General features: G+C 40.3%; 1 protein-coding gene across 3 annotated transcripts in view; it reads right to left on the reverse strand.

The window, feature by feature from the left end:
* Positions 1-27,919, reverse strand: part of ARMC2 (armadillo repeat containing 2) — a 1,279,645-nt gene that overhangs the window by 1,148,488 nt on the left and 103,238 nt on the right. For all 3 annotated transcript variants that reach the window (XM_044065306.1, XM_044065323.1, XM_044065313.1), the window contains exon 3: positions 12,480-12,552. In XM_044065306.1, coding sequence (XP_043921241.1) covers positions 12,480-12,552 — 73 coding nt within the window. The remainder of the gene's footprint in view (positions 1-12,479; positions 12,553-27,919) is intronic.

Here is a 27,919-nt window from a genome sequence, read left to right on the forward strand (position 1 = left end):
TGTCACTCAAGCTGTCTGAGTCTGTACAGAGCACTGCCAAACACTTGAGGGGAAACTAATACATGTAGCACTTCCTCATGAAAAAGGTGCCTATAAGGTATTAGAATTGAATCACCCAGGCAGTCAAATTGAGTTGTTGGAGACTGGGTTGTGACAACCCCCCCCCCCCCCCCCCCACACACACACACACACACACACACACACACACACACACACACACACACACACACACACACAGAGTGTTTTGTTAGTAGATCCAATATGTGAGAAAGCTTGTGGTAATGGTCCCTGGCCAATTTCATGAGAATGGAGAACCAATGCTGTCTGGGTCAGAAGGGAGTCATTTCTGAATCTCCAAAATGACCCTAGATATCAGCGGAAAGAGTGGAAATGCATACAGGAACATGCCTAACCACAGGAATTAAAATTAATCTGTTTTCCAAACCTGCCTGCAAGGACTGCTGGTGTAGAATTTCTTTACTTATCTGACTGGAAAGGAGATGAATAAATCTATTTGAGGTATTCTCCACAAATGGATCCATTGCTAGAAGGCACTCTCATTCAGTTTGTATTCCTGAGGGTCTGTCCTGGCCCTGCTCAGCTTGTCTGGTACTAAATTTTGCTTTGACATTACTTAAGATTCTTGGAGGATTATACAATGCTACAGATCTAACTCTCAAGCCATCATAGCCAGCCTGCCCAGGGGGTGAGGCCTAGTGATTCCCTCTGTTTATGTGTCGCATCACTGTGGTACTGGCTGTAATCACCTATAATGGTCCCAGGACTACAGATCAAGAAGAGATTCTACAGCACAGGATCACAGTTACCATGTTTTTGACATTTGTGTGTGTTCGTCTGTCTAAACTGTCTCACAGATCTCACACCCTTACTCCCATGGAAACTGCTCCCAAGCAAAACTAAGGAGCCTTGTTGCATCCACCAATGCAATTATTTCTTGAAAAAAAAAAAAAATATGAATGTGAAAATTACAGAGGATGAAAATGTTTGGGGGCCACATTTTTTCTTTAAACACTGATTTTTTTTTTTTTTTAAACAGATGATGAAAATGTTAGGACCACTTTTTTTAAATAAAAATGAATTCTTCTTGTGTGTTTTTTTTTTTTTTTTTTTTTAACACTGAATTCTTCTCATGTATAACTTGGCAACAGGAATCATGAGAATCACAGAATGAATTCTACAGGCCCAAGATATTCGCTGGCTGAAGTCTCAGACTGATTGAATAGGATCAGGAATGTTTCTACATAGACGTTCGTATTTTCCTGTGTTAGGAATTCCTTTGAAGAGATGTATCTAGAAGGTAGTCCAGAAGCACAATCCTGTGTGATTGAGCCAAGGAGGATTTTAGAACATTTATCCTGAAGTCCAGATTAGTATCTAATGAAGAAACCCATGTTAAGAACTACTCATGCTAGAACTAATACAATCTGGAAAACGTCTGCGAAGATCATCAAGTCATCTGAATAAGGACAAATGTGAATGCAGTGACTGGTAAAAAGTACCTACCATAACGTTCCATGTTAGTGGTCTTCTTCTCGCCTTCTTTCTTGCTGGTTGGGTTCGGAGCCGATCCTCGGCTCTGACTCGGCCATCTTCAAAAGCTCGAGAGCTGCATACTGGCTAGAGGCCACCCCATATCCCATGATGCCTGGCGCTAGATACCCAGATCTCGTTTGGTAAGTCTAACTGCAGACATAATAAGGAAAGGATCCTATCCTGGACTATATAAAACCTCCAGAGAGGCTACTAGACAGAAAAAGAATAGCCAGAGAAGACTCAGCCAGTGAAAAACCATAAGGAACTCTTATCGGTCTACAAGGATAAGGGGATGCAGGGTGGGATGCAAGAAAGAAGGCAAGAAGAAGACAACTAACATGGAATGTTATGGTAGGTACATAACGTCTTTATGTTAAGTTGTCTATCTCACCTTCATTCTTGCTGGTTGGAACAGCGTCCCTAGCACCTAAAATCCTGGGTGGCTCATCGGAACAAACTCTTCAGAACAGTGCAACCAAAATCTGCTCTGTTTCTGGAAACCACATCCAACTTATAATGCAAAATAAAGGTATGTGGGTTGGCCCACGTAGCCGCAGCACAAATAGATTCTATGGGTAATCTAGCCTGAAAGGCCACAGAAGTGGCTAAAGCTCTGGTGGAGTGACCTTTTGGTTTAATAGGTAAATTATTTATTCCTCAATTGATAGATAAATGTGATGATAGAAGTCTGGACAAGATTACTTTTGAGACTGGAAGACCTTGTTTACCCTCAGCATAAGAAAGGAAAAGTCGGTCCGATTTCCTGAAATGTTTAGTTCTATGCAAATAAAAGCGTAGTTGCCTGTGAACATCTAACTGATGCAATTTATATTCTGCCCTGTTGGAGTGGTTGGGGAAAAAACACAGGAAGGTCTATGGACTGATTCAAATTATTTTCTAAAAAGGCCTTAGGAAGGAAGGAAGGAAGGATTAGTCCTGAGAGCAACCCTATCATTGTGGAACACTAGGTACGGAGGACGGGTACAAAGAGCCTGCCGTTCCGAAACTCTTCTGGCTGAAGTAATGGCTACCAGAAAAAGAGTTTAAGATAAAAACTTCAAGGAACAAAATGCTGCAGGTTCGAAGGGAGGCAATATTAGAGAAGCTAAAATCAAATTTCGATCCCACGGAGGTGGAGGATCTCTCACTGGAGGCCCGAGCAGAGTGGTCCCTTTGAGAAAGGCTCTACAAAGCTTATGCGACATGATATTTCCCAACAGGACAATGAGAAAATTTGAAATTGCAGCCAACTGAACTGTAGCTGAAGCAAACCCAGAATGAAAGAGTTGCACAAGAAATTCCAACATGTAGTGTATAGGGGCTGAAAAGGGATCTATACTCAGTCTCTGCTCAGGAAGAAAAACGTTTCCACTTACTAGCATAAGTTTTTCTAGTGGTAGACTTGTGCAATGATAAAATAATTTCACGCACAGAGGGGAGATATCTGGAAGCCTGGCTATGGTTGGAAGTGGAGCAACCAAGCAGTGAGCTGGAGAGATTTCAGGGATTGGTGCAGCCCGCCCAATTGATGTATCAGAAGGTCTGGAACTAGGTCCAGAGTCCAAAGCTGCTCGAGAAGATGATGCAAGAACGGGAACCATATTTGTCGAGGCCAGTAAGGAGCAATGAGGATCATTTTGCAGCCCAAAATGGTAGCTTTCTGTATCAGTTTCGGAATAAGGAGAAACTGAGGGAATGCATAAAGAAGTCCCTGTGGCCAATCGTGGACTACAGCGTCTCTGGGGGGGATGTCCAGAAGTGGAAGGAGAGAGAAGAAATTGTTGCACTTGCTGTTGAAGGGGGTGGCAAAAAGGTCGCAGCAAGGCTGACCCCATTTGCAGAATATTTGGTCCGCAACTACTTGATTCAGAGACCTCTCGTGAGGCATGAGAATTGCTCTGCTCAGCCTGTCTGCTATGACGCTGGACTTCCCAGGGATGTGCGTTGCGATCAGAAACCATTGGGAAGAGATCGCCCACTGCCAGAGTCTGAGTGCTTCTAGACACAGGGGTAGGACTTGATTCCACCCTGCTTGTTGATGTACCACACTACTGACATATTGTCCATTTGAATTGCGATGGTCCCGGTAGGAAGAGAGTCCTGAAGAGCTTGCAATGCTAAAAGCACGGCCCTCATTCTCCAAGACATTTATATGCAGGTGGTACTCATGATGTTGCCAGGTGCCTTGGACCGTCTTGCCCTGATAATACCTCACCCACCCGATCAGGGAAGCATCCGTGGTAACCGTAGCAACTGGGGGGGGGGTACAAATGGTCTGCCTAGGGGCACTGATGTGGAGTCCATCCACCATGCAAGGTGCTTTTTGCATGTTTCTGTGATCATAATCATGTGAGACATGGGAAGCTGCTGGAAGGACCATTGGGTGAAAAACAGCCACTGTAGAATCCTCATGTGAAAACGCGCTACAGGAACAAGTATGATCGCTGCTGCTATGAGACCCAGAGTTTGGAGGATGAACCTGGCTTGAATTCTTTTGCATGCTAATAAGACCTGTACATGTTGACGAATCACTAATACCCTGTCTGGAGGAAGGCTCGCTGACATGTCTCTTGTATTTAAATTTGCGCCTATAAAGGTGATAGACTGACAGGGCGCCAACACAGACTTTTGAAATTGATTGAGATACCTAGTCTGGAGCAAGTCTCGATAGTGTAGTCTCTGGCTCGCAGAAGGTGATGCCTGGTGGTAGCAGTAAGGAGCCAGTCGTCTAGATATGGAAACACCTGGAATCCTAGCAGTCTCAGGTGAGTGGTAACTACTGCCATGCATTTGGTGAACACCCTGGTGGCTGTGGTGAGACCAAAGGGCAGAGCTCTGAACTGGTAATGGCTGGCTCCCAGCCGGAAGCGAAGGAATCTTCTGGAGCGTTTATCCATTTTGATGTGGTAGTACGCATCCTGAAGATCTATAGAGCACATCCAATTGTCCTGACCCAGAAAGGGCTTGATGGACTGTAGTGTGACGATCAGAAACTTTGTTCTTTGTACAGACCTGTTCAGTCTGCTGAGATCCAGAATGGGTCTCCAGTCCCCTGTCTTTTTTGGTACCAAAAAGAACATTGACTAAATTCCGGATCCTTGCTGGTCTGCTGGGACTTGCTGGATGGCCCTTTTTCTTAGCAGTTCTGAAATTTCTTGTACTGCTTGATCCCTTAGATTGGGTGGAACATCTGGAAGGGACTTGTTTGACACTACGGGAGTGCGAACAAAGGGTATTCTGTAGCCTCCGTATAATCGACTGTACCCATTTGTCTTGTGTTATGTCTTGCCAGGCTCTTGGGTACAGCAATCATCTTCCCCCGACTGCCTCCAGAGGTGGGCAGTCGGGCAACACTTCAGAGATGCTGGAAGGGCTTCTCAGAGAAGCATTTTCTGCTGCCCTGGTTTTGCGGACTCCCTCTGCCACAAGGGTGGCGTCTATTATTGTTCCCTCCTCTGCCCCTGGATGGGAACTCACCACGTGTGTCCAGCAAGGCTCCCTGGGATTTCCGGAACCACATCTTTCCACTCTTCTGACCCTTGGGATATGGTCTGGAAGGAGTGGAAAAATGGACTCCCACGGCAGAGAGAGTCTTGCCTTCCTGCTCACACCTGGTAAGGGTGTCCTTCACCTGTGATCCAAAAAGAGAGGAAACATCAAAAGCGGTGTTGGTGAAAGACGCTCTGAAAGGTTCCACAAAGTTACATAGCTGCATCCAGGCTGGTATCCTTAGAGCAACACCTGTGCCCGCGGCTCTACTCGCACCATCGGCTGCATAAGAAATGAGCTTCATGGAGGAGTTCACCACTGAATTAAGAGTCACCAGCTGGGAGGCTGCCTTAGCCTGGGCCCCCCTCAGCTGATCGATCTTAAAGGGCATCTCCAAGCTCTTTAAGGAGATCCCTTTGAAGGTGGGTAAAGTGGCACAAATAATTCAGAGACCTCATAGAAAAGGTCGCTGAAGAGAACATCCGCTTCCCATATCTGTTCATCGTCCTAGACTCCTTGTTAGGGGGATGGACAGATGAAGAAGCTTCAGCCAACTCCTTTTTTGTGGCCGCCGCTACCACCATGGCATCAACAGGGACACCTTTGGTCAAAAACTGTTTATCCTGTGGGGCAGTTATGAATTTAGCGGGTCTTCTGGGAGTCGGTTTCACTGTGTCTGGTGCTGACCACGCCTTCCGAGCCACCACAGACATCAGTGGGTCGAAAGGCAGAGACACCCAGGAGGTGGAGGGTTGGGATCCAAACGCATCCAGGAATACCGACTCATCCTCGGAGGGGTTTAAGGTAGTCCAGTTCCCCCTCTGCCTAAGCATTTCAAGGATGTCTGTGAAAGAGACAGCTTCAGAGGGGGATCTCGGGGACCCTTCCGAATCCTCTAAGTCGGTATCTGATGTGACAGACTCAGGGGAGTCAACATGCTTCCTCTTGCATTTCCTCTTACAAGGTGGCTCCTCTGAATGATCAGGGGAGGCCTCAGAAGAGGAAGATACACCCAAGGGGGTACCCTGGAGCACTGATTCCCCACACTTGGGGTCTGGAGGAGGGGCAGAGGCAGACGCAGGCACCACAGTTGGAGGAGCTGATGGGGATGATCGTGGGGCTGGATTCAGGGGCCAGCACACTCCTCATGACCTCGAAGGTGTCCCTGCTCGAATGCAGAGAAGGCTCCAGTTCTGAAGAGACCAGAATCCCTCTCCGCACCAAGGGGGACGGCTCCCAAGCCGATGTAGGAGCCGAGCTCACCTGCGCTGAAGCTCCGAGGGGGAGAACGGGGTCGGACAAGGGTTTGATGCCACTCACCCCCTCGGAGCCGACAAGGGAGTCTCAGCGCCCAGACCCTTCCAAGGAAGTGATCAGAGCCGACGACGGAACCGAAGGAGAAAGTATCGGTGTCGAGGGTTCCACGACTCGATCCCCAATGAACTCCAACTCCGAGCTCAAGGGAGGAGTCGGAGGAGGAATAACTGCAGACATGGAAGGAGCAGACACCTGATGAGGGGGGCTGGACAACATTTTTGCTAGGGCCTGTGATTACTGACCACTCTCTCCACGTCATGATCTGATAGTCTTGAGGACCGAGAAGAGTGGGACCAATGACTGTGCTCCGATTGGAGCAGAGGAGACCTTGGAGCCGAGCGTATAGACTCCAGGGAGGGTGACCTAGATCTCTTTCGACTCCCCGATGGCTCCGAAGGGAGAGTCTGAACTGACTGGGAGACAGCTAAATCGATTCCGGCCGGAACCGAGGCTGAAGGAACAGTTTCACCCATCGACGGCTCCGAACTGGGAGCCGAAGATTTAGGTGGCTTAGAGGCCTTCACGGGCTGAGCCTTAGCCGGTGAATCCTGCTTGAGTAAACCCTGTACGATTAACTTATTTTTACGCTCCTGCAGGACTCTTGGGTTGAAGGCATGGCAAACCGAACAAGAGTCCTGCAGGTGCACGGCGCTCAGACAATAGACACAAGAAGTGTGACCATCTGTCAGAGGCATCTTCTGACAGCATGAATCACACTTCTTGAATCCGGACACTTTGGTGTCCTTGGACATCCCTGAAAAAGAATTTGAATACCAAGGACAATACACAAAAAACTAGGATATAACAATTACCACTAAAGTTGACACACCCAAAAACACAGTCAAGATACTCACAATATTAGGCTTACAAGCTAAACAAAACTAACTAGGTAAAAGCTAAAAAGTTATTTATTTATTTATTTTTTTTTAGAAAAGGAAAAGGGTTAGCCTCTAATTTAAATGGCTACCTAAAGAAGAAGTGAAGGGGGGGGGGGGGGACTCTCTAACTAAAAACGAGTTTTCTGAAGGGGTAGGTTCAAGAAAGAGTTATAGATACAACAAGTATACATATATAAAGAGAAAGGTTAATTGCTATAAACAATCTACACTAACAGTCTAATAATTTTTATCAAAAACGGTAAAATAATGAAAATATATGACCTGAGCCAGTAAGACAACCTCGCAGCAGAAGTGGCAAATGAGATCTGGGTATCTAGCGTCAGGCATCATGGGATATGGGGCACCCCCAAGCCAGTATGCAGCTCTCGAGCTTTTGATGATGGCAGAGTCGGAGCAGAGGATCAGCTCCGAACCCAACCAGCAAGAATGAAGGCGAGACAGACAACTTAACATCATAGGTTGGTAATAGGCTATCGGCCCTAGGGCCTATACAAGCCTAGCCATAACAATTCCCTGGCTATTTCTTCCTACAGTATTTACTTCCCTGGACCCTTGTCTAGCAGGGCAACTGACGTGATCCCCGGGGCGAATTTCCCATCTCCCATCCAATCAAGGTTTCTTTTGAAGAGGGCCAAAGAGGCGCTCTCTGCTTGACATGTATGGGCATCTATTTCAGAGTCTGGGGAGTCTGTGGGTTAGGAACCTATCCCTCCAGCAGGTTTTGTTCATTGTGATGACAAGGTTTAGATCCCTGGAGCATGCGTTTCTGAGGAATTGGGATTTTTTTTAGTGTAGCATGTCCAACAGCTCTGGGTTTGACATGGCCTTTTATGTTAAGCAGAGATCACCTCGGAGTAGACAATATGTGACAGAGTATAGGTGGAGTTTTTTTTTTTTTTTACATGGTCAGCATAGGGCATCTGCTTTAGGCCTGTGATTCTTTTAGTGAGGTATTTCTGCAGCCTTTCCAGTTGTGGCAGATGTCTTGAGAGGTACATACCAAACGGGATGCTGTATTCTATAATGGGTCTAATGAAGGATGAGTACAGTGGGACAATGACATCTTTTTTTCTGGATGAAAAGCCCTTAGTGATGAGGTGTGCCACTTAGAAGGATTTCCTGACTGTTGTGGCGATGTAGTTATCGAAGATGAGACCACTGTCCACCTGTGTCCCTAAGTCTCTTATCACACTTTCGGTGTTTAGTGTACTGCCACCTATGTGGTAATTCATGGGTACATGTTTTTTCCCCAAAGAGGATAACCATACATTTCTTGGAATTGAGCTTGAGCCCATGGCTCTGGCACCAAGCATCTGCATCTGTAAGGCCCTTTTACAGAATATCCACATCATTTGGGGATTCAATAATGGCTCCCAGTTTGCAGTCATCTGCGAACTTTATTAGCTAGAGTCCCTTAGTGTTGGCTTGTACTTCAGAGAAGTAGATGCCAAACAAGTGCGGTCCCAGAACTGAACCCTGAGGTACTCCACTTTTCTGGAGCTAGATTTACAGTCTGCTACTTTTACAGTGTGGGTTCTGTCAGTAAGCCAGTTGGCAACCCATCGAGTGACGTAGGGATTAATGCCCAGCATAGTAAGTTTATCTAGGATTCCAGAGTGGGGGATGGTGTTGAAGCCTTGGAGAGGTCCAAATAGGCCACCTTACCTTGTCCATGGCTCTGGAGACTGATTCAAAGTCAATCATGGTCAGGAGACAGGATCGGCCCTTCATGAACCCAAACTGCATGGGGTCCAGTGTTTGAAGGTTGCCAGTGTCTTTGTTTACAAGTTCCATGATATGTTCCATGGCCTTGCAGATCAGGCTCGCCAGATTGATGGGGAAGTAGTTCCAGAGATCCAAGGTGGATCCCGCTTGTGGAGTGGGATAACTGTAGCTGTGCACCACTCAGTGGGCATGAAGCCTGAGGTGAGGCTATGATTAAATATGACACTTGGGTGAGGTGACAGTTCATTTTGTAGTTCATGTAGTACACAGTCTGGGATGTCGTCTGGTCCCATGGATGCTGTATTCTTAGCTTTGGAGAGTGCATTTTTACTTGTATGGCCATTATTACCGGAATTTGGCAATCTTTCGGTATTGAGATGGGCCCTTGGGGAGGTGAAGTTTGCACTGAATCGATCTGCCAGGATATCGGCAATATCCTTGGGATCAGTATCTTTACTGCCATTCTGTTGTAGCTCAGAGCAGATCTGAGCATTGACACTTAGATTCTTGACATAGCTATAGAATGCCTTGTGGTTGTGTTTGGAATCTTTGGCAATTTTATTTTCATAACTAGCTTTGGCAGAAAATGGCAGGAATGATTTTTTACATACTCTGAAAGGCCAACATTTTGAATTTTATTACCTTCACAAACTGGTTGAGAGAGGAAATATATAGTACTGGCCTCCAGGAAAGCTTGTTCTTTGAAACCAGAAATTCTGGAGTAGAAGCTTTCCTCCCTTGGTCTAAAGGTACAAGTAATATGGCTCTTAGGGTAAGCATGTGTTGAAAAATCTGACAAAAAAAAATCTTATTTGTTTCAGCCAGTAGGCAGGACTTACCCTGAAAAGGAGGTATGTGTAGCCATTGCCAGCTATAACCCTGCTGAACCAGTATTAGTACCCAAAAGTTAGAAACAAGCTGTTGTCAAAAGGAAAGATTTAGAGCCTTTCTATGGGACATACTTAGAAATAGGAAAAGGAGGGTTAGAGGAATGCTAGCAGTCATTCTGAAGGCATGGTCTCTGTTCCTTTTTCCTGAAAAGATCTTCGTTTTTTTCTGTCTGTTTGTTTTTCTCCTGCCATCTCTTGTTTGGTTACATGCTTGGCAGAGGATGGCAGGAATTATTTTTTTTTAAGACAAAACAAACAGCGAGAGAGTTTATATGATTTATAATGTAAGAACTGAAAAAAATGTCTAAAGCAGTAAAATAATGAAGGTGCGTTGTCACGAAGTATGCAAACACAACCACCCATTTAAGTACATACAACTCTCCCCAATCATTCAATTCTTCTACTTCAATACTTTTTTCTCACAATAAAACAGACCCATTATTTAATAAGCCCCATTCTAAGAACAACAGTTTCTGTCAAAAAAACTTCTGATGTCAATAATAATGCCAGCATTCTTCAGAAAATAAAAACATATTTAAAAAGGCAATATTTTCCATGTGGAAAGATTCTCCCATGTTAACTGATCTGTCAGAAATGTAGCCTGTAGCCAACTGCTGCTTTTTTGAAGACTCAAAGCCGCTTTCCCTTGAGGCAGCAAGAAACTACTGCTGCTTTTCCTCCAAAGCATTAGCCATTCAGCATTCAGCAGTCAGAGGGTAGGGGTGAGAAGGAACAAGAGCTTTGTTAATGCTCTGCAGTTGTATCCTGGCCAGGATACAACCCAAATAGCCAAAAGGCTATTTCAACAATAAGAATGATGAACATTAAAGTTTCCTTCGAAATATATCAAAGCTTTTCCATCCTTGTCATAGGTAATAGGGTTAGCATTAAAAATGCGTTCAGCAGCAGAGGTTCAAAATAAGGAAATAACTGCTTGGTTTGCTTTACGATTAGAAAATAGATATTTTAGGAGTCTGACGTACTTTGTATAACCAGTCAGTTTTTTTTAGCATCAGGAGGATGACCATCAGTTATATTGCAATCTGTTATGAAAACATTCCCTAAAGCTGATAAAAACAGGAGGGACAGCTGCAAGCTGTGGAATATCCAACTGTAACAAATCATAATACTTGTGCTGGGAAACAGGGATTTCATTGCGCTCTCACTGAAATACCTCTTTCATTTTAGCTAAGGTTTGAGAAAATATATTGCTCCTCTCTGGGGAAATCTGAAGCAACACTTTCCTCATAATCAGAATATTTAGCTTATAGGGAAACCACTGAAAAAAACACTACCCCCAAGTCCTTGTTCTTCTGACTAAGAATCGGTGTCAGAATGAGGGGGAAATGTCTCTTTTTCTATTTGAATTAAGCATAGAAACAGACTATGAAACATTAAAAGGAAAAATTAATTCCATAGACAGTCCCAGCGAGTCTTTACTGTCCATAGTAATAGAAACAGTAGAATAAACTGTATTCACTGTTTGATACTCATGGAAAAAGACAGACTCATGTCAGGGGCACTATCACAAGGATCAAGCATCCTAGTCCAGTATGCTGTGGATATTCACTTGCAAGACTAACAGTGGTTCTTCCTTGTCCAGTGAAGACAACCCTACAATGGCAAAGGAAGTTCCCAACTCCCATGCCTTAGTGGCTTTCTGTGGAAGTACACCAGAGGGACTGAGAAACATTGATGAGCAGTTCAAGGAACCATGCCCTGACACAGCAGAGTCACCACACATCAGCAACTGGGGTAGTGAGGAAGCCTACCTGAAATCCAAAGATTTTAACAGTTTTGTTCTTCTTGCAGTCAGGGGAAGGAAGAACGAAGGAGACCAGTATGGGTTCCATGGTCCAGGCAAAAAAAAAATCCTGGAAGATGGGTAGTGGGATCTGTGAGAGTTGGTGAACCTCCCGACAGAAAATAAAAGATTTTGAGGTAAAACAAGAAATAGCAGCCCCAAAACTACTCTGCCTATCAATGATACTCTAACTCTACATTTTATTTTGAGTCAAAGAAAATAAAATATTTTTTTACAAAGTTTTGGACGCAAGCAGGCACTGAGGAAAAATTCCCCTACAATTCATACCAGTCAATAAAAATCACTTTCCCTAGCATAAAATATATGTTTTTCAAAGAAAAAATATAGTGTTTCCTTGGAAAATGATGAGGGCACATAACTGTGCAGCCTTCCAGCCTTCATGGATCATTCACCAACTATCAGTTCCATGAAGCCTGCAGAAGGAGTTTGCTTCAACAGTAAAAAGTTTTTGGCATGCACACTGCCTTTTTTATGTGGCTTGGCTTCTGCCCTCAGCACTTAGGTGTGTGAAAGGTGTCCTACAACTTTGAAAGCTGGCTGGTCATCATATCCAGTAAGGATATAACCCAAATAGCTTAGGCTACTAAAACAGTGGTCTAATGTTGAACATCAGCAGTAACAAATCGAACTGGATAGATCAGCAAAAGCCTGCAGTCATGGAGACAGAATTCTATTTTGGTATGGGGGAGGCAAAAGTGAAAGGTACATATATCAGAACAAAAAGGTGATGATACGTGTAAATACAAGAAAACCGATTTTCAAATTAGTTACTTAACTTACATGGTCAAGAGGGGAGAGACGTTTTCCAGAAACTGGTCTTGATTCATTAATTTCAAAACTGCAGGCATGGAGGCTAAAGCAAAAGAAAACAAAGCTGCTACATATTTTCAAACATATTTTTGTTAGATGTCATCTCTTCTACACAGTTATCACTTTTTACAACAAGACATTAAACCTTAAATTATTTAGTTAAGGGACGTGTAAATAATGCTCCAAATATGAGAAATATAAAAAAATGTGCAGTTCATGTTGATATTTTTTCAGTAAACATGCAGCAAATATGTATTATGTAAAAATGTATAAAAAACATACTTATTTCTTCAGTAAAAATGCAGCAGAGATTTAAAAATTAAATATTCAGATATACACCCATACAGATTAGCAGAGCTTTCAGCTCTGCAGACTGTTGCTTCCTGTTGAAATTTATATTTCTTGACTGGGTTCAATTTTCTTGTTAGCTATACAATTTTGCCTTGCAGAATGTTGTTTTGATTCAAACATTTTGACCCAGCAAGATTACCAACAGCAAATAAAAGAAAAAATGGGGGGGGGGGTTGTCTGAACGGGCAGTGATAACTCATCCCAATGCTGATTCATTGCGGGAAACCTCCCCGGAGTTTTTCCAAGTCATGTGGTGCTTGCTTAAAAGTTTAGTGAAGCAGAAGCAGAAGTCAAGTTAGTCTTTGCTTTCTGCTTGGAGTTTTTTTTAACATTATCTTTCTGTTCAAATTTTTATTAAACTTCTCTGTGAAATAATATATTTGTCTCGAATTATTTTACAATGTGTACAAAGTGCACTGCCCAATTTCTTTAAGGAAAATATTTTATTATTCAATTTTAAAAGCTTGTGGTTGGTTGTTTATTCATTTCTGTAAGGGTGACTACATAAAACAGAAAATTATAAATGTTGGCATCTACTGCTTGAACATATGCTATTCAGACATAGTCAAGAGTTAAACTGAATGGTTGACTCATTTAAAGAATGTACTGTAACTATTTCTTGGATATGGCAAAATGATTTGATTGATGGCAAAGCGTTACCATAACAACAAGGGAGAGTATCACTGAAATGGTGTTACTACTCTCATCTGGAAATCGCTTTATGTATGTGAATGTGGCTGTGATGGAGCTGAACAATTTGCTTAGGGTTACTTTGATATAGTAGTATATCATCTGCAAAAGAGGTGATATTTTTTGTTGTTCCAAAGCTTATAGAAACTCGGTTTAAACCGTGTGTAATGTAACAAAAGTGTGCAAGCTCAATACAGAATATGAAAGGATATGATGAAGGCTGACATCTCTGCCTCATCCAGTTTGGCTTTTGATTGGAGGAGAATATTTTCTTGAGTTACCAATTAAGTACAGGTGAATACATAGAAGATTGTGGACCAGATTCCACAATTATTCCTCTTGGTGTAACTATGCCCCGATTCCAAAATACTTGCTATCAGTGTAAATGACTCAATTTGATGAAAAGCATATTTATAAACAGGCTTACACCAGGGGCCATACTCCAAAAAACCTGCTTTCAGTGTGAGAACAGGTCTTTTGAAATCAGGCCTCCTGATAGTATTATGATATATTTGCACAAAAAAAGTTAATTTTCATGGCTTCATAAAGAAATAGAGTGTGGATGCGACCAGATGCCTTATTGGCATCTAATGCAAAGACAGCCATAGATGTAACATTTTTTATTATGATATATAATTAATTCTAATATAATATTAGTATGCTAAGTTTGTCCCCCTTCCACAAAATCTAACTGAAACAATGAAATAATTGTAACAGCCACATTCCTAAAGTATGAAGTCTGCTAAAGTTTTACAGCTTGGATTATTAAAGTAATAAGGCAATACGAGGGTGCATGTTAAGCTTGTAGATCAATGTTCTATACCAGTATGTATATTTTCTGAAAACTCATTATTTTATTATTCTCCTTTCGGCTTTTCCCATTAGGGGTTGCCACAGGGGAACAAATGTCTGCAGAACGATTGGCAGTGGAGTTTTACAGTGTCAAGTTGCCAGCCCGGCACCCAACCTTCCATCGAAGGCACACAAACGTGCACACACACACCTAGGGCCAATTTAGAGTGCCCAATCCACTAATGACATTAATTATTTTTAAAGACTATGGATCAACAGCAGTTTATATTTTCTATACAGAGAAACATCAAATCAAAGGGGGCTTGTCTGCTATTCATGGAAGTAAAGGATGCCAAGATTTCATAGAAGGTGAAATCATTCTGCAGTACACCCAAAATGTCACATAGAACATTAGTGGAATTAAATAGGCCTGGGATTTGCTGAGATTATATAATTTTATATGATGGTTTACAAATTCCTATATAGTTTTGTAAGCATTATATAGATTATTTCTTGCAGTTTATTTTCATGCAAACCCTTTTCTTTAACAGAAATCATGCAGCTGGAGCTATGATTAAATTTTAGTATGCTTGCAAACAACTTGGAGGAAACAATGGCCCAATCAACATATTAAGCAGTAATGCTAGTCTCAAAAACTGAGGGGTTTAAAACTTATAATGATTTGAATTCAATTTGAGATGAAATTAAAGCTGAAAGCATCACATTTTTCGGCAATAATTTTCCAATTTAGTACTCAACTGCTGTAACTCATCTTCTTCATTTTATATTTTATTCATATAAGATGCTTTACTGGTTAGACTGTAAATGCCACATATCTAGTGTCAAATGGCAAACTAGTATCCAAAGTATTCTAAAACTGGGGGGAGCTGAATTTCATTGTTAGTACAATATCTTTTAGCAGCCATTGCTTGATTTGCCTGTTAGATTTATGATATATAGTTGTTTAAAAGAAAACATGTGCTAGGGAGTGACCTGAGAATGAAGGTGGTTCAGTTTTATATTCTAACTCATATTTATTTCAAGACTTTGAAGGCAAAAAGTATTCAGTTGTTTACAACACTACATATAGTAAATAAGAAGGCAAAATCTTTGCCATCAAGGTGTAAGGATCTGTATGGATCAAATAAGTCATTTGCTAAATTCTCAAGTAAAGTAGTATGTTCTGTATTTGAAGGGGTTACAAATCCTAGATTATCATACTCTACAGCCAAAACTCCAGTCCTTAACCAAGACATAATTATGGTCATTATCAATAAGGTATCTTAAGAAAGACTAGCAATCACTACACACAGTGTGTATAAAAGTAATCACTAGTGGTTTAGCAAGGATATTGCTGCACATAGTCATCATAAAAACTCCCATCTAGGCTTCCATTTCTGGGTAATTAAAAAAGGGACATTTATCTTACTCAAGATTGCCACTCCATTTTGCTGTTAGAATTTCCAGCTGCAATAGTATGAAGAAGCCATTCATGTTTATATCCATCCAGTTCTTCAGACTGCATACAAGCCTCCTGCATTAAACAGACTTTGGTGTTCATTTGATAAAGTAAATGCAAAAAAGTTTCCTTTATAGAGAAAAATCTGAATATCATGGATATTTCATGATGACATATATTTGCATAATTTCTTAATTTTTGTAAGTCAACACAGCATTAGATCCTTTGTAACTAGCCTCATTACCCCTGGACTTAAGTTAATTATCTTCCCTAAATCTAGCATCAGAAATCTGATAATGATAAAACACAACAAAACAGAAACATCTATGACACTTACATTCATCCAAACAAAAATAGAACCTCAACCAAGGTATTTACAAATGATGCCTTACAGTTCCACAGGAATGGTTTGTGATAGGCAATCTCTGTATACTGAAGCACCATATACATGATCAAACACAATCAGAAAATAATTCAGCAACACTCTGAAAACTAAGCATGGTTATATAGTTAGTGCTTAAGTTATAGTAAAACTACCAGCAATAAGTACTTCCGCTACATATGAAAAATAACTGATACCATGTCTAGTGGTGCACCATGTAATCAAGGTCAGCTGTCAAAACATGGCAGAGTGTCAAGCCTATAATACCATTGAGCTGATAGGTCATACGACTATGCTTTGATGCCAGATAACTGATTAAATAAATTTCCAACAAATATGCATAGCAACTGATTCTTCAGAATCCAATTCATATTAGTCTCTCTCGAGACAACAGAGTCCACATATCACTTGCTAGACCAGATAGTCTTCACTGTTATGTAATTAAGTAGAGAAAATCCTGCTAGCTCACCCAAGAACATGCACATAAATGGATACAATTGGTAAAACTGATATTTATGCTTCAGTTAGTCTATGGTTAATGTATGTCATATCTATTGGTGTGAGGCACCAAGCATCCATCTCTGTGAGAACCTTTTGGAGGATGCTTGTGTCAGCTGGAGATTCGATTATGGCCCCCAGTTTGCAGTCATCTGCGAACTTTGTCAGCCATAATCCCCCCTGTGTTAGCCTGAACCTCAGAGAAGTATATACCGAACAAGAGAGGTCCCAGAACTGAGCCCTGTGGGATGCCACTTGTAACTGGTTTGGATTCGGACATGGCACCTGCGATTCTGACCATGTGGGTTCTATCTCTGAGCCAGTTTGCAACCCATTTTGTGATATAGGGATTGATATTTAAGCTGGTAAGCCTACTGATGATGCCCGAGTGGGGTATTGTGTCAAAGGCTTTTGCGAGGTCCAGGTAGGCTGTGTGGACTACCTTGCCCTCATCTATGGCTTTGGTAATGGTTTCAAAGAAATCAACTAGGTTTAAGAGGCAAGATCCCTTAGATCTCCTGCTCACTAACACTGACGAATGGGTTTGCAACAGATCCTTCATGTTTTTAGCTCTCCTAAACACTGTATAAGGTTTATCACCCAGTTTGTTAACCACAGAAGCATATGAAGATAAGTAAAACCAGTTTTTGTTTAGAATTTCCAAAATTGCTTTACAATTCAAACCAAATGTCATAATGAATTTGCAAGGCGGGTTTTTACTATCTAAAGCTCCTGTTAAGGGGGGAACTTCTCTAGGTGAAAAAGTTGTAGACAAAACACCATTCTCAGCGCTTTGCTTATCAACTTGTGGTGACCCTGAAAGTAGTGGTTTATAAAACCCATTATTCCTCTTTGCAGTAACCTCCACAATCAGGTCATCAATTAACTGGTGTGGATAGTCGCGATTCAAAAAAGAGGTCTCTTAAAAATTCACTTTCAAGGATATAGTCACTAACATCACTACACATTCTCACCGCTCTCACGAGCTGCCCTTTTACGATTGCCTTTTTCTGTTTAAAAGGGTGGGAACTACTGTAGTGAAGATTGGAATTTACATAAGTATCTTTCCTAAAAATGGTAGATTTCAAATAGCCAGTAGTGGCATCCCTAGAAAGTTTAACATCCAAGTAGTTGACTTGCTGGGTGTCAAAATGGTACGTAAACTTCAAGAAAGGTGTTGTTGAATTTAAGAACTCTACAAACATGTGAGCCATTAAAGCATCTCCCTTGAAAAGTATAAACGCATCGTCTAAAAAACGTGTATAAAAGACAATTTTGTCTTTCCAAGCGGGATTATTCAAGACAAAATGTCTTTCCCAATATGCCATGAATAGATTGGCTACCGCTGCGCCACACGGGGAGCCCATGGCTACCCCTTTCTTCTGTAAATAGATATCTCCTTCAAAAGAGAAAAAATTAGAAGAAAGTATAATGTCTAATAATTCAGTGACATTATCAATGTCACTTTTGGTGGCGCCTATGTCAAGCAGCAGTAGTTCAATCCATTCCAAAGCTTCTAGATGTGGGATTGATGTGTATAAGTCCACCACATTGATGGTTAGAAAGTTAGTATGTTCATCTACTAACATGGCATTCAAATCGGATAGGAAAGACCAAGAGTCTTTGCATATACTCGATATGCATTTCACGTACTTAGCAAGCAGCAAGTCAACATATTTGGAACAAGGGTATGTGGTGGAAGATCTACCATCAATTAAAGCTCTCATAGGCGGGTCCCCAAGATTTTTATGCAACTTGGGGATACCAAACATCACAGGTGTTTTAGGATACAATATGTCAATGTAGTCCAAAGTGTCTTTGTCTATTCTTCCTGATATGAACAAATCCTTGAAGTAACCTCTTATTCTATTAGAACAACAGTTCATTTCATTAATAGATTATAACACATAAGCAGGCGTGTTTAACACACTACACATTCTCTCTACGTACTCTGTCTGTTCAAAAATAGCTAGGCCACCACCCTTATCTGGCTTGATGATCCTGACTGTAGATGCACGAAGCTTATTAAGGGCAACAATTTGGTTCTTGGTAATGTTAAACTGGTTGGACTTGACCTTAGTTGTCTTAACGGCATGTCTAATATCAAGTTTGCATGCATTCTCGAAAATCTTTAATGCCACATGCAATGGCGGATTAAACACACTTGGAAGCTTAAGTTTAAATAAAGATGGTACAGGTGACTCATTAAACATTAGTTTCAAATTAAGCCTCCTCACATAACATTTCAAGTCCAACAAAACTTAGGCAACATCACACTTTACTGTTGGCACAAATGTATTACCTAACGCTAAAAGTTCTATCAGTTCAGGTTCTAGAGTAAGCAAAGAGAAATTATATATGGTAAAATCGCCCCTTTTAAACGAAAGCTGTAATATAGCTCCATATTTGAAATTAAAATCTTACATGAGATAGGATGTTAGTTACAATAAGGTTTAACACTACGGTTATTGTTACTTTAACAACTTTGTTAGGGATTGAATTGTTATAAAGTATGCCCTTGTTTTTTAAAAGTAGTGCTTTATTGATAGGGGACTTATTCTATGAATGTAGAATAGTTTTAGGCTTATTTTGTTTAAGCAATTTGTGAAATGATTTTTTAATGTTTTTGAGAGTAGTGAATTAAGGGTTGGTTAAGTTAATGTATTAAAGTGTATAAGAAAAAATAAACATGGAATAAATATAAAAATAGATAGCCGAAAGACGTATATGGTTGTGTATATATTTAAATTAAGCATTATATAGAATCATCATTTATACATACAGATATATATATACCTCATAATTATACCATTTTGGTTATATATGTGTTAAATATGTACATAGACTTTCTCTATGAAGTATGCACTGAATAATATATTGCCCATGTTAAAAGTGTAATAATAGGCATTATAACAACGTGCTTATACACATTTAAATGTGGTTTAAATAACCTAGCAACATAGATACAAGTACCTAAATATTTATGTTTAATCCACAATAACGTTTGGGATTTTTAATGCAAATTTTATTAGATTTGAAAAGTACTTGTTTTTATTTAATAGAGTAATTTGAATTTGTATTTTGCGATGATGCTCCTTCCCAAACGGAAGTGAGGTAATTATTAAATCTGTTGGAACGGAGCTATAAAACTGCTGCTTTTTCGAATTTTGTAAACCTCTGAAGAAGCTACTTTTTTCTGTAGCGAAAACGCTGTCTGTTGTTACTCAATAAACCTGCGTTCAGGATTTTAGCTGGTATTGGTTCTTCTTGTGCCTGTCTTTGTGGATTCCAACTGGTGCTTCTTTTTGTTTACTTCAGCGGTCTGTTTTTGCGCTCATGGAGAGCCCTACCAGCCCTAATATATTTGGTTCAACTAAACCAGACGCTACGGACGTGTCCAATTTGCTGTCAGCTTTAACGGCTAAAATAGAAGCGTTGAATGACCGCTTCTTGTCCTTAGAGAGTGCTTGTGCTTTACGGCCGTTTATTCAAGTGGATCCTTCAGCTGCTCGTTTAACGGTTAGCGGTCAACCTATGGAGGCAAATGTTTCAATTACAGCAGCTCAACCTGCTAAAACCGCTGCTCCTCATTCTAGTTCATCAAGAACTGTAAATGGGATGGAGAACTTGAACACATCAAACGAGGAGAGTGTGAGAAACAAGGCACTTATTGGCATGACTTCTATATCAGACTGGATACATAATACAGGTGACTTTATGCAGTTTGTGAAACCTTTTGCTGATAGCACGTCGGTGCATAATAATGCTGTTGCCTCTAACTGTTTGATGACTATTTCTGATAAACTGAAACTTTTGGACGCTAAAACGTTTAAATTGAGAAAATTGCAGCTTGAAGTTGCATACTTCAAGCAAAGCTTAAATGAGGGGATTGTCCCCAAGGGCCTCCGGAATGTATTTGTTCCATCTAATCTTGTTAATAGTGTTAATTTTCTCCCAGATTTAAAACTCTTGTTTCAAACGCAAGGTTTACAGTTGTTGGAATTATTAATTAAACATTATACTATTAGTATTGATGAATTAATTAAAGAGGTTTGCCTTTTGGATGAAGAAATTAAGGTTGACGGTGCTTTCTTGCAATTTAAGTTTGACCATGCACGGATCTTTTCCAGCATTGATACATACATGGTCAAGCTTAAAACCAATAAATCTAAAAAACTGTATAGGGATAGATTGGCTTATACAAATGACAAAGCCTTCCCTAATTTATGTAATACGACAAATGCTCCTAGGAGTAATGTGGACTCAGAAGTAATAGAAGATGGAAGTAATGTGAATTCAAGGAATAATAGGAACCACAATATAAATGATGGTAATAATCCACCATTGAGGAGATGCAACAGAAATAGGAATAGACAAGATCAGAATAGTGGTTATGAGGAAACCTTTACTCCCACTTTGACCGGTATCCCTGATAATGACTTTAATTCAGACCAAACTTTTTTAGGGAAGCCGACCAATCAAAAACAGAGGAGGAAGAATGCGAAATGGAATTAGATCCCCTGAATATAGGGTTATCTAGTAAACGTCCACCTGACATCATTTTAAATAAAAGGGGCGATTTTACCATATATAATTTCTCTTTGCTTACTCTAGAACCTGAACTGATAGAACTTTAAGCGTTAGGTAATACATTTGTGTCAACAGTAAAGTGTGATGTTGCCAAAGTTTTGTTGGACTTGAAATGTTATGTGAGGAGGCTTAATTTGAAACTAATGTTTAATGAGTCACCTGTACCATCTTTATTTAAACTTAAGCTTCCAAGTGTGTTTAATCCGCCATTGCATGTGGCATTAAAGATTTTCGAGAATGCATGCGAACTTGATATTAGACATGCCGTTAAGACAACTAAGGTCAAGTCCAACCAGTTTAACATTACCAAGGACCAAATTGTTGCCCTTAATAAGCTTCGTGCATCTACAGTCAGGATCATCAAGCCAGATAAGGGTGGTGGCCTAGCTATTTTTGAACAGACAGAGTACGTAGAGAGAATGTGTAGTGTGTTAAACACGCCTGCTTATGTGTTATCATCTATTAATGAAATGAACTGTTGTTCTAATAGAATAAGAGGTTACTTCAAGGATTTGTTCATATCAGGAAGAATAGACAAAGACACTTTGGACTACATTGACATATTGTATCCTAAAACACCTGTGATGTTTGGTATCCCCAAGTTGCATAAAAATCTTGGGGACCCGCCTATGAGAGCTTTAATTGATGGTATATCTTCCACCACATACCCTTGTTCCAAATATGTTGACTTGCTGCTTGCTAAGTACGTGAAATGCATATTGAGTATATGCAAAGACTCTTGGTCTTTCCTATCCGATTTGAATGCCATGTTAGTAGATGAACATACTAACTTTCTAACCATCGATGTGGTGGACTTATACACATCAATCCCACATCTAGAAGCTTTGGAATGGATTGAACTACTGCTGCTTGACATAGGCACCACCAAAAGTGACATTGATAATGTCACTGAATTATTAGACATTATACTTTCTTCTAATTTTTTCTCTTTTGAAGGAGATATCTATTTACAGAAGAAAGGGGTAGCCATGGGCTCCCCGTGTGGCACAGCGGTAGCCAATCTATTCATGGCATATTGGGAAAGACATTTTGTCTTGAATAATCCCGCTTGGAAAGACAAAATTGTCTTTTATACACGTTTTTTAGACGATGCGTTTATACTTTTCAAGGGAGATGCTTTAATGGCTCACATGTTTGTAGAGTTCTTAAATTCAACAACACCTTTCTTGAAGTTTACGTACCATTTTGACACCCAGCAAGTCAACTACTTGGATGTTAAACTTTCTAGGGATGCCACTACTGGCTATTTGAAATCTACCATTTTTAGGAAAGATACTTATGTAAATTCCTATCTTCACTACAGTAGTTCCCACCCTTTTAAACAGAAAAAGGCAATCGTAAAAGGGCAGCTCGTGAGAGCGGTGAGAATGTGTAGTGATGTTAGTGACTATATCCTTGAAAGTGAATTTTTAAGAGACTTCTTTTTGAATCGCGACTATCCACACCAGTTAATTGATGACCTGATTGTGGAGGTTACTGCAAAGAGGAATAATGGGTTTTATAAACCACTACTTTCAGGGTCACCACAAGTTGATAAGCAAAGCGCTGAGAATGGTGTTTTGTCTACAACTTTTTCACCTAGAGAAGTTCCCCCCTTAACAGGAGCTTTAGATAGTAAAAACCCGCCTTGCAAATTCATTATGACATTTGGTTTGAATTGTAAAGCAATTTTGGAAATTCTAAACAAAAACTGGTTTTACTTATCTTCATATGCTTCTGTGGTTAACAAACTGGGTGATAAACCTTATACAGTGTTTAGGAGAGCTAAAAACATGAAGGATCTGTTGCAAACCCATTCGTCAGTATTAGTGAGCAGGAGATCTAAGGGGTCTTTTACGTGTGGAGCATGTAATTATTGCTCACACATAAAGACAGGAAGCACATTTAACATTTTGGGCAATAAATATTACATCAACCACAGAATAAACTGTGATACAATGTCTATTATCTATATTGCTTTTTGCACTTGTTGCCTTGGATTTTATGTTGGTAAGACCGATAGAAAATTCAAACAACGTATTTACCAACATAATTATGCAATTAAAAACGCAAAATGTGAAAATGCACTTGCCAAACACGTAATAGACCATCCGGGACATTCATTCCAATTTATGGGGGTTGAACACTTACCTACATCTGTAAGAGGAGGTCCGACATCTATCATTTTAGAGACCAGGGAATTGTTATGGCAACTAAAATTAGATGCCTTTAACTTCCCAGGCTTAAATGAAAGCTGTAATATAGCTCCATATTTGAAATTAAAATCTTACATGAGATAGGATGTTAGTTACAATAAGGTTTAACACTACGGTTATTGTTACTTTAACAACTTTGTTAGGGATTGAATTGTTATAAAGTATGCCCTTGTTTTTTAAAAGTAGTGCTTTATTGATAGGGGACTTATTCTATGAATGTAGAATAGTTTTAGGCTTATTTTGTTTAAGCAATTTGTGAAATGATTTTTTAATGTTTTTGAGAGTAGTGAATTAAGGGTTGGTTAAGTTAATGTATTAAAGTGTATAAGAAAAAATAAACATGGAATAAATATAAGAATAGATAGCCGAAAGACGTATATGGTTGTGTATATATTTAAATTAAGCATTATATAGAGTCATCATTTATACATACAGATATATATATACCTCATAATTATGCCATTTTGGTTATATATGTGTTAAATATGTACATAGACTTTCTCTATGAAGTATGCACTGAATAATATATTGCCCATGTTAAAAGTGTAATAATAGGCATTATAACAACGTGCTTATACACATTTAAATGTGGTTTAAATAACCTAGCGACATAGATACAAGTACCTAAATATTTATGTTTAATCCACAATAACGTTTGGGATTTTTAATGCAAATTTTATTTGATTTGAAAAGTACTTGTTTTTATTTAATAGAGTAATTTGAATTTGTATTTTGCGATGATGCTCCTTCCCAAACGGAAGTGAGGTAATTATTAAATCTGTTGGAACGGAGCTATAAAACTGCTGCTTTTTCGAATTTTGTAAACCTCTGAAGAAGCTACTTTTTTCTGTAGCGAAAACGCTGTCTGTTGTTACTCAATAAACCTGCGTTCAGGATTTTAGCTGGTATTGGTTCTTCTTGTGCCTGTCTTTGTAAATCTCAGTTAGAGAAAAGGTGCCTAGTACACTTAAGTCTAAACAGGGATCTGAACCTACTGGATTTTAAAAGGAACATCAGCCTTGACCAATGAAAGAAAAAGAAAACAAGCATGTTTCTTGTATTGTTAAGATCCTCATAAAGAGTGGTGGGACTTTAATCAATGGCTGTTTAATGCCATTATTTCTCTTAAACATCCTCAGGGATGGTCTGTCTGTACTGCTACTCCCTGTTCATCCACCCTTTCTAATAGGACTAGAGATAATGATTCTTCTGATGAGGAGCTGGTTTCTAGAGATGAATCCTAAGCATAATCTTCACAGATTCATATTTTCCTTTAGACATAGGGTCAGAGGAAGAGGATTTCTCATCTCCTGACTCGCTCTTTGAGGAGTTGTCCTTTGGAGGCACACTGGTCCATATGATGGAACACTAAGTGGGATTGTTCCCAAATATCAGAAGTCCAAAAGAGGTGCTATGAACTCTTGCAAATGGATTCACCCAGGCCTTCTGCTGCTCCTCTAGTGTTTTCTGCATTGTTGGATACTTTCACAGCAGCTTCTCTGGCCCCTGATTCCAGCCCCCAAGAAGCCAAATCATTTAATAAGGTACATCAGACTCTTAAATATTTATAAGTGTCCCATCTTCTGACCCTGCTGCAGTCTGTCCATGGATAAGTCTTCTAAACTTTTCTGACAAAAACAGCTGAGCTATGGAGAGACTGAAGAAGGAGGCATATATTTCTGCCATCTTGGCCTCTAGGGCCATAAATTACCAGACCCATATGACCAGACGTGTCTGGGCTCTATTTCATCAATTGAGGGGAGGTTTTTCTGGCTTATCTGATTCAGAAAATAAAACTGTTGCCCTTCCCTTGCTAAGTTCTACTTCTCGGGTGGCTCACCCCTCTATTAAATGGAACTATGATATGGCTGATGCATCTTCTAGAGCTACTGCATTAGTTATGAGGAGATGCTCAAGGTTGCACCTATAGAACTTAACTAAAGATATTAATGTGAAGCTTTTGGATTCTCCTTTGGTTAACCAGAATCTTGTCGGTACTACTGAAGCAAAACTTCTTAAAATCTTACAAGAATCTTAAATCTTTGTTTTACATGCAATTAAATTTTAGAGGAATTATTCTTCTAAATCTTTTGTTTGTAAGCAGCAAGACAAAACTCTAGAGGTAAGAGAGTTTAAGGGTGGTTTCTTTGATAATGCCACTCAAGACTTTAAAATACCCCTCTTCCTGATAAATCTCTCTCGGATATTCAAACCTCCCTTTTCCTCGGCAAGGTTCCTCAGTCTCTCAGGGTCTCCTTTTTTCTTCCTGTTTGGCATCAGATTATTACACCCTCTTGGGTCCTCTATCATCCAACACAGGTATTTCATGGTTTGAAAGTCCCTATCTCCTTTTTAGGTCTTCCTTGGTCACCTCCTTGCCAACTTCCTTATTTCCCTTTGGTCCTATGGGATCTGCTGGGTTATGGAACCATTCAACCACTTTCAGAGTCCCAGCAGAGAACATTTTTTTTATTCCAGGATGTTTCAGATTCCCAGGAAGGAAGGACCATGGAGACCCTTTCAGGGCCTATCCTACCTCAACACCTTTCCAAAGATATCCTCTTTTAGGATGTTTTTTTACCTTCAGACCATTTTTCCACTTCTGCTTCCTTAGGCATTTTTAGTTTTTCTGGATTTAACTTATGCTTATCTACATACTCCTGTTCACCCTCTCACTTCAGTTGTCTGCTTTGCCTTTTGGTCATTTTAGTCCCAGAGGTATTCACCAAATGTCTCTCAGTTCTGGTAGCCTTCTACATGCTTTGAGGTATCCAGATATTCCTATACCTGGATGACTTTCTGATTCAGACCCCTCCCAACTTCTCCTGCTTCAGGATCTATACTACACTATGCTCCTCCTGCACAGTATGGGATTTACTCTCGAGATAAGAAGTCAGTCTTGACTCCCTCTCAGGACAACATATTTTGGAGATGCAGAATTCACGGCATCCCAAGGTTTCCTCTCTTCTGCCCTCTAAAGGTCCTATCGTTAAATTGCCTATTTCCAGTCTCTTCTTCCTCTTTCAGTTCTTCCTAAACTAGAATTTCTCAGACTATTGGGGTTCACGGCATACCCTATTCATAGGACTCCCTTTGCCAAACTTCACATGAGAAAATTTCAGTGGCATCTCAAGACTGTTTGGCTCCAACGTTGCCACCTTCTAGAGTTTCCAGTCTCAGTTTTACCTTGTCTCAAACTAACTCCATTGGTGGATTCAGCAGATCTCCATCAACTCAGGTCTGCCGTACCAGGTTCCCCTCCTATCAGAGAGATGCACTTGGATGTTTCTAATCAGGGATGGGGTGCCTTTTTCAACAATCCAAGGGTTCAGGCTCTGTCTTTTTCAGCAGATAGAGTACTTCAACAAAGAGAGGAGTGCTTCCATTCTGGCTCTTCAGGTTTTTCACTCCCTTTGGTCCCCATACCCTCTAAAGGTTTTCATAGACAACATCACAGTCATGTGATATATCAACAAACAGGGGAGCACAAAGTCTAACCTTCTTTACAAACTGACTGTTCAGGATTAGGATATTACTATCTGCCATCATATGGTTCTTCAGGCAGTAAACATCCCTTCAGAACACAACCTATTGGCAGAACTTTTCAGCAGGAGCAACACTGCTTCAGAGGAAGCCATTTCTGGACATTGTCCATCAGTAGAGTACTCAAAGTAGATCTTTTTGCTTCCCCTCTGAACAACTTCCTCAATTCTGTTCCAGTGCTCCAAGTCCTATGACTTTGAAAGTAGATGCAGTCTTTTTCTTCGAAAGGAATGCTCTTGTATGCCTGTCCTCTTCTTCCTTTGCTTCCTAGCGTCCTGCATAACATCATGAAGGACTCATCCAAAATCTTGTTGGTTACTCCCTTTTGACCCAGACAGCAGTGATTCCCCCTTCTTTCAGTTGGCCAGTGGCAATCATTGCAAGTTACCTCACTGAGGTAATCTTCTCAAACAAGATAAGGGGCGTCTCATTCACACTCACTTGTCCACACTTCAACTGACACTTTGGTTGACAGGGTTTTGATTGAGAACAGAAAACCCATTACTAGAAAATCCTATGTGGCTAAATGGAAGACATTTTCCGTTTGGTGTCTCAAGCATGACCAGGATATTTTTTCTGTGGGGGTCCTTTTGATCCTTTCTTTTTGTGTGAACTACTTAATGCTGGCTTGACATATTCTTCTGTTAAAGCTCATTTGTGAACAATTTCTACTTGTCTGCCTTACAGTGCACCTTTGGCTTCTTGTTTTGAAATCAAACAATTTCTTAAAGGCATCCCTCCTTCATTTCAGGCTATAAGAAAGCCTATTCCTCCCTCTTGGGATCTTAATTTTGTTGCTGAAAAACACTCAGGCCCCCTTTAGAGGGTGTTTTTTCTTCTTCATTGCAACATTATACTTGGAAGACTGTTTTGTTGACGTCTGTTACTT

The sequence above is a fragment of the Protopterus annectens genome, chromosome 1.part0 (genome assembly GCF_019279795.1).
Source record: "Protopterus annectens isolate FY-2018-M chromosome 1.part0, PAN1.0, whole genome shotgun sequence".
NCBI classification, from domain to species: domain Eukaryota; kingdom Metazoa; phylum Chordata; order Ceratodontiformes; family Protopteridae; genus Protopterus; species Protopterus annectens.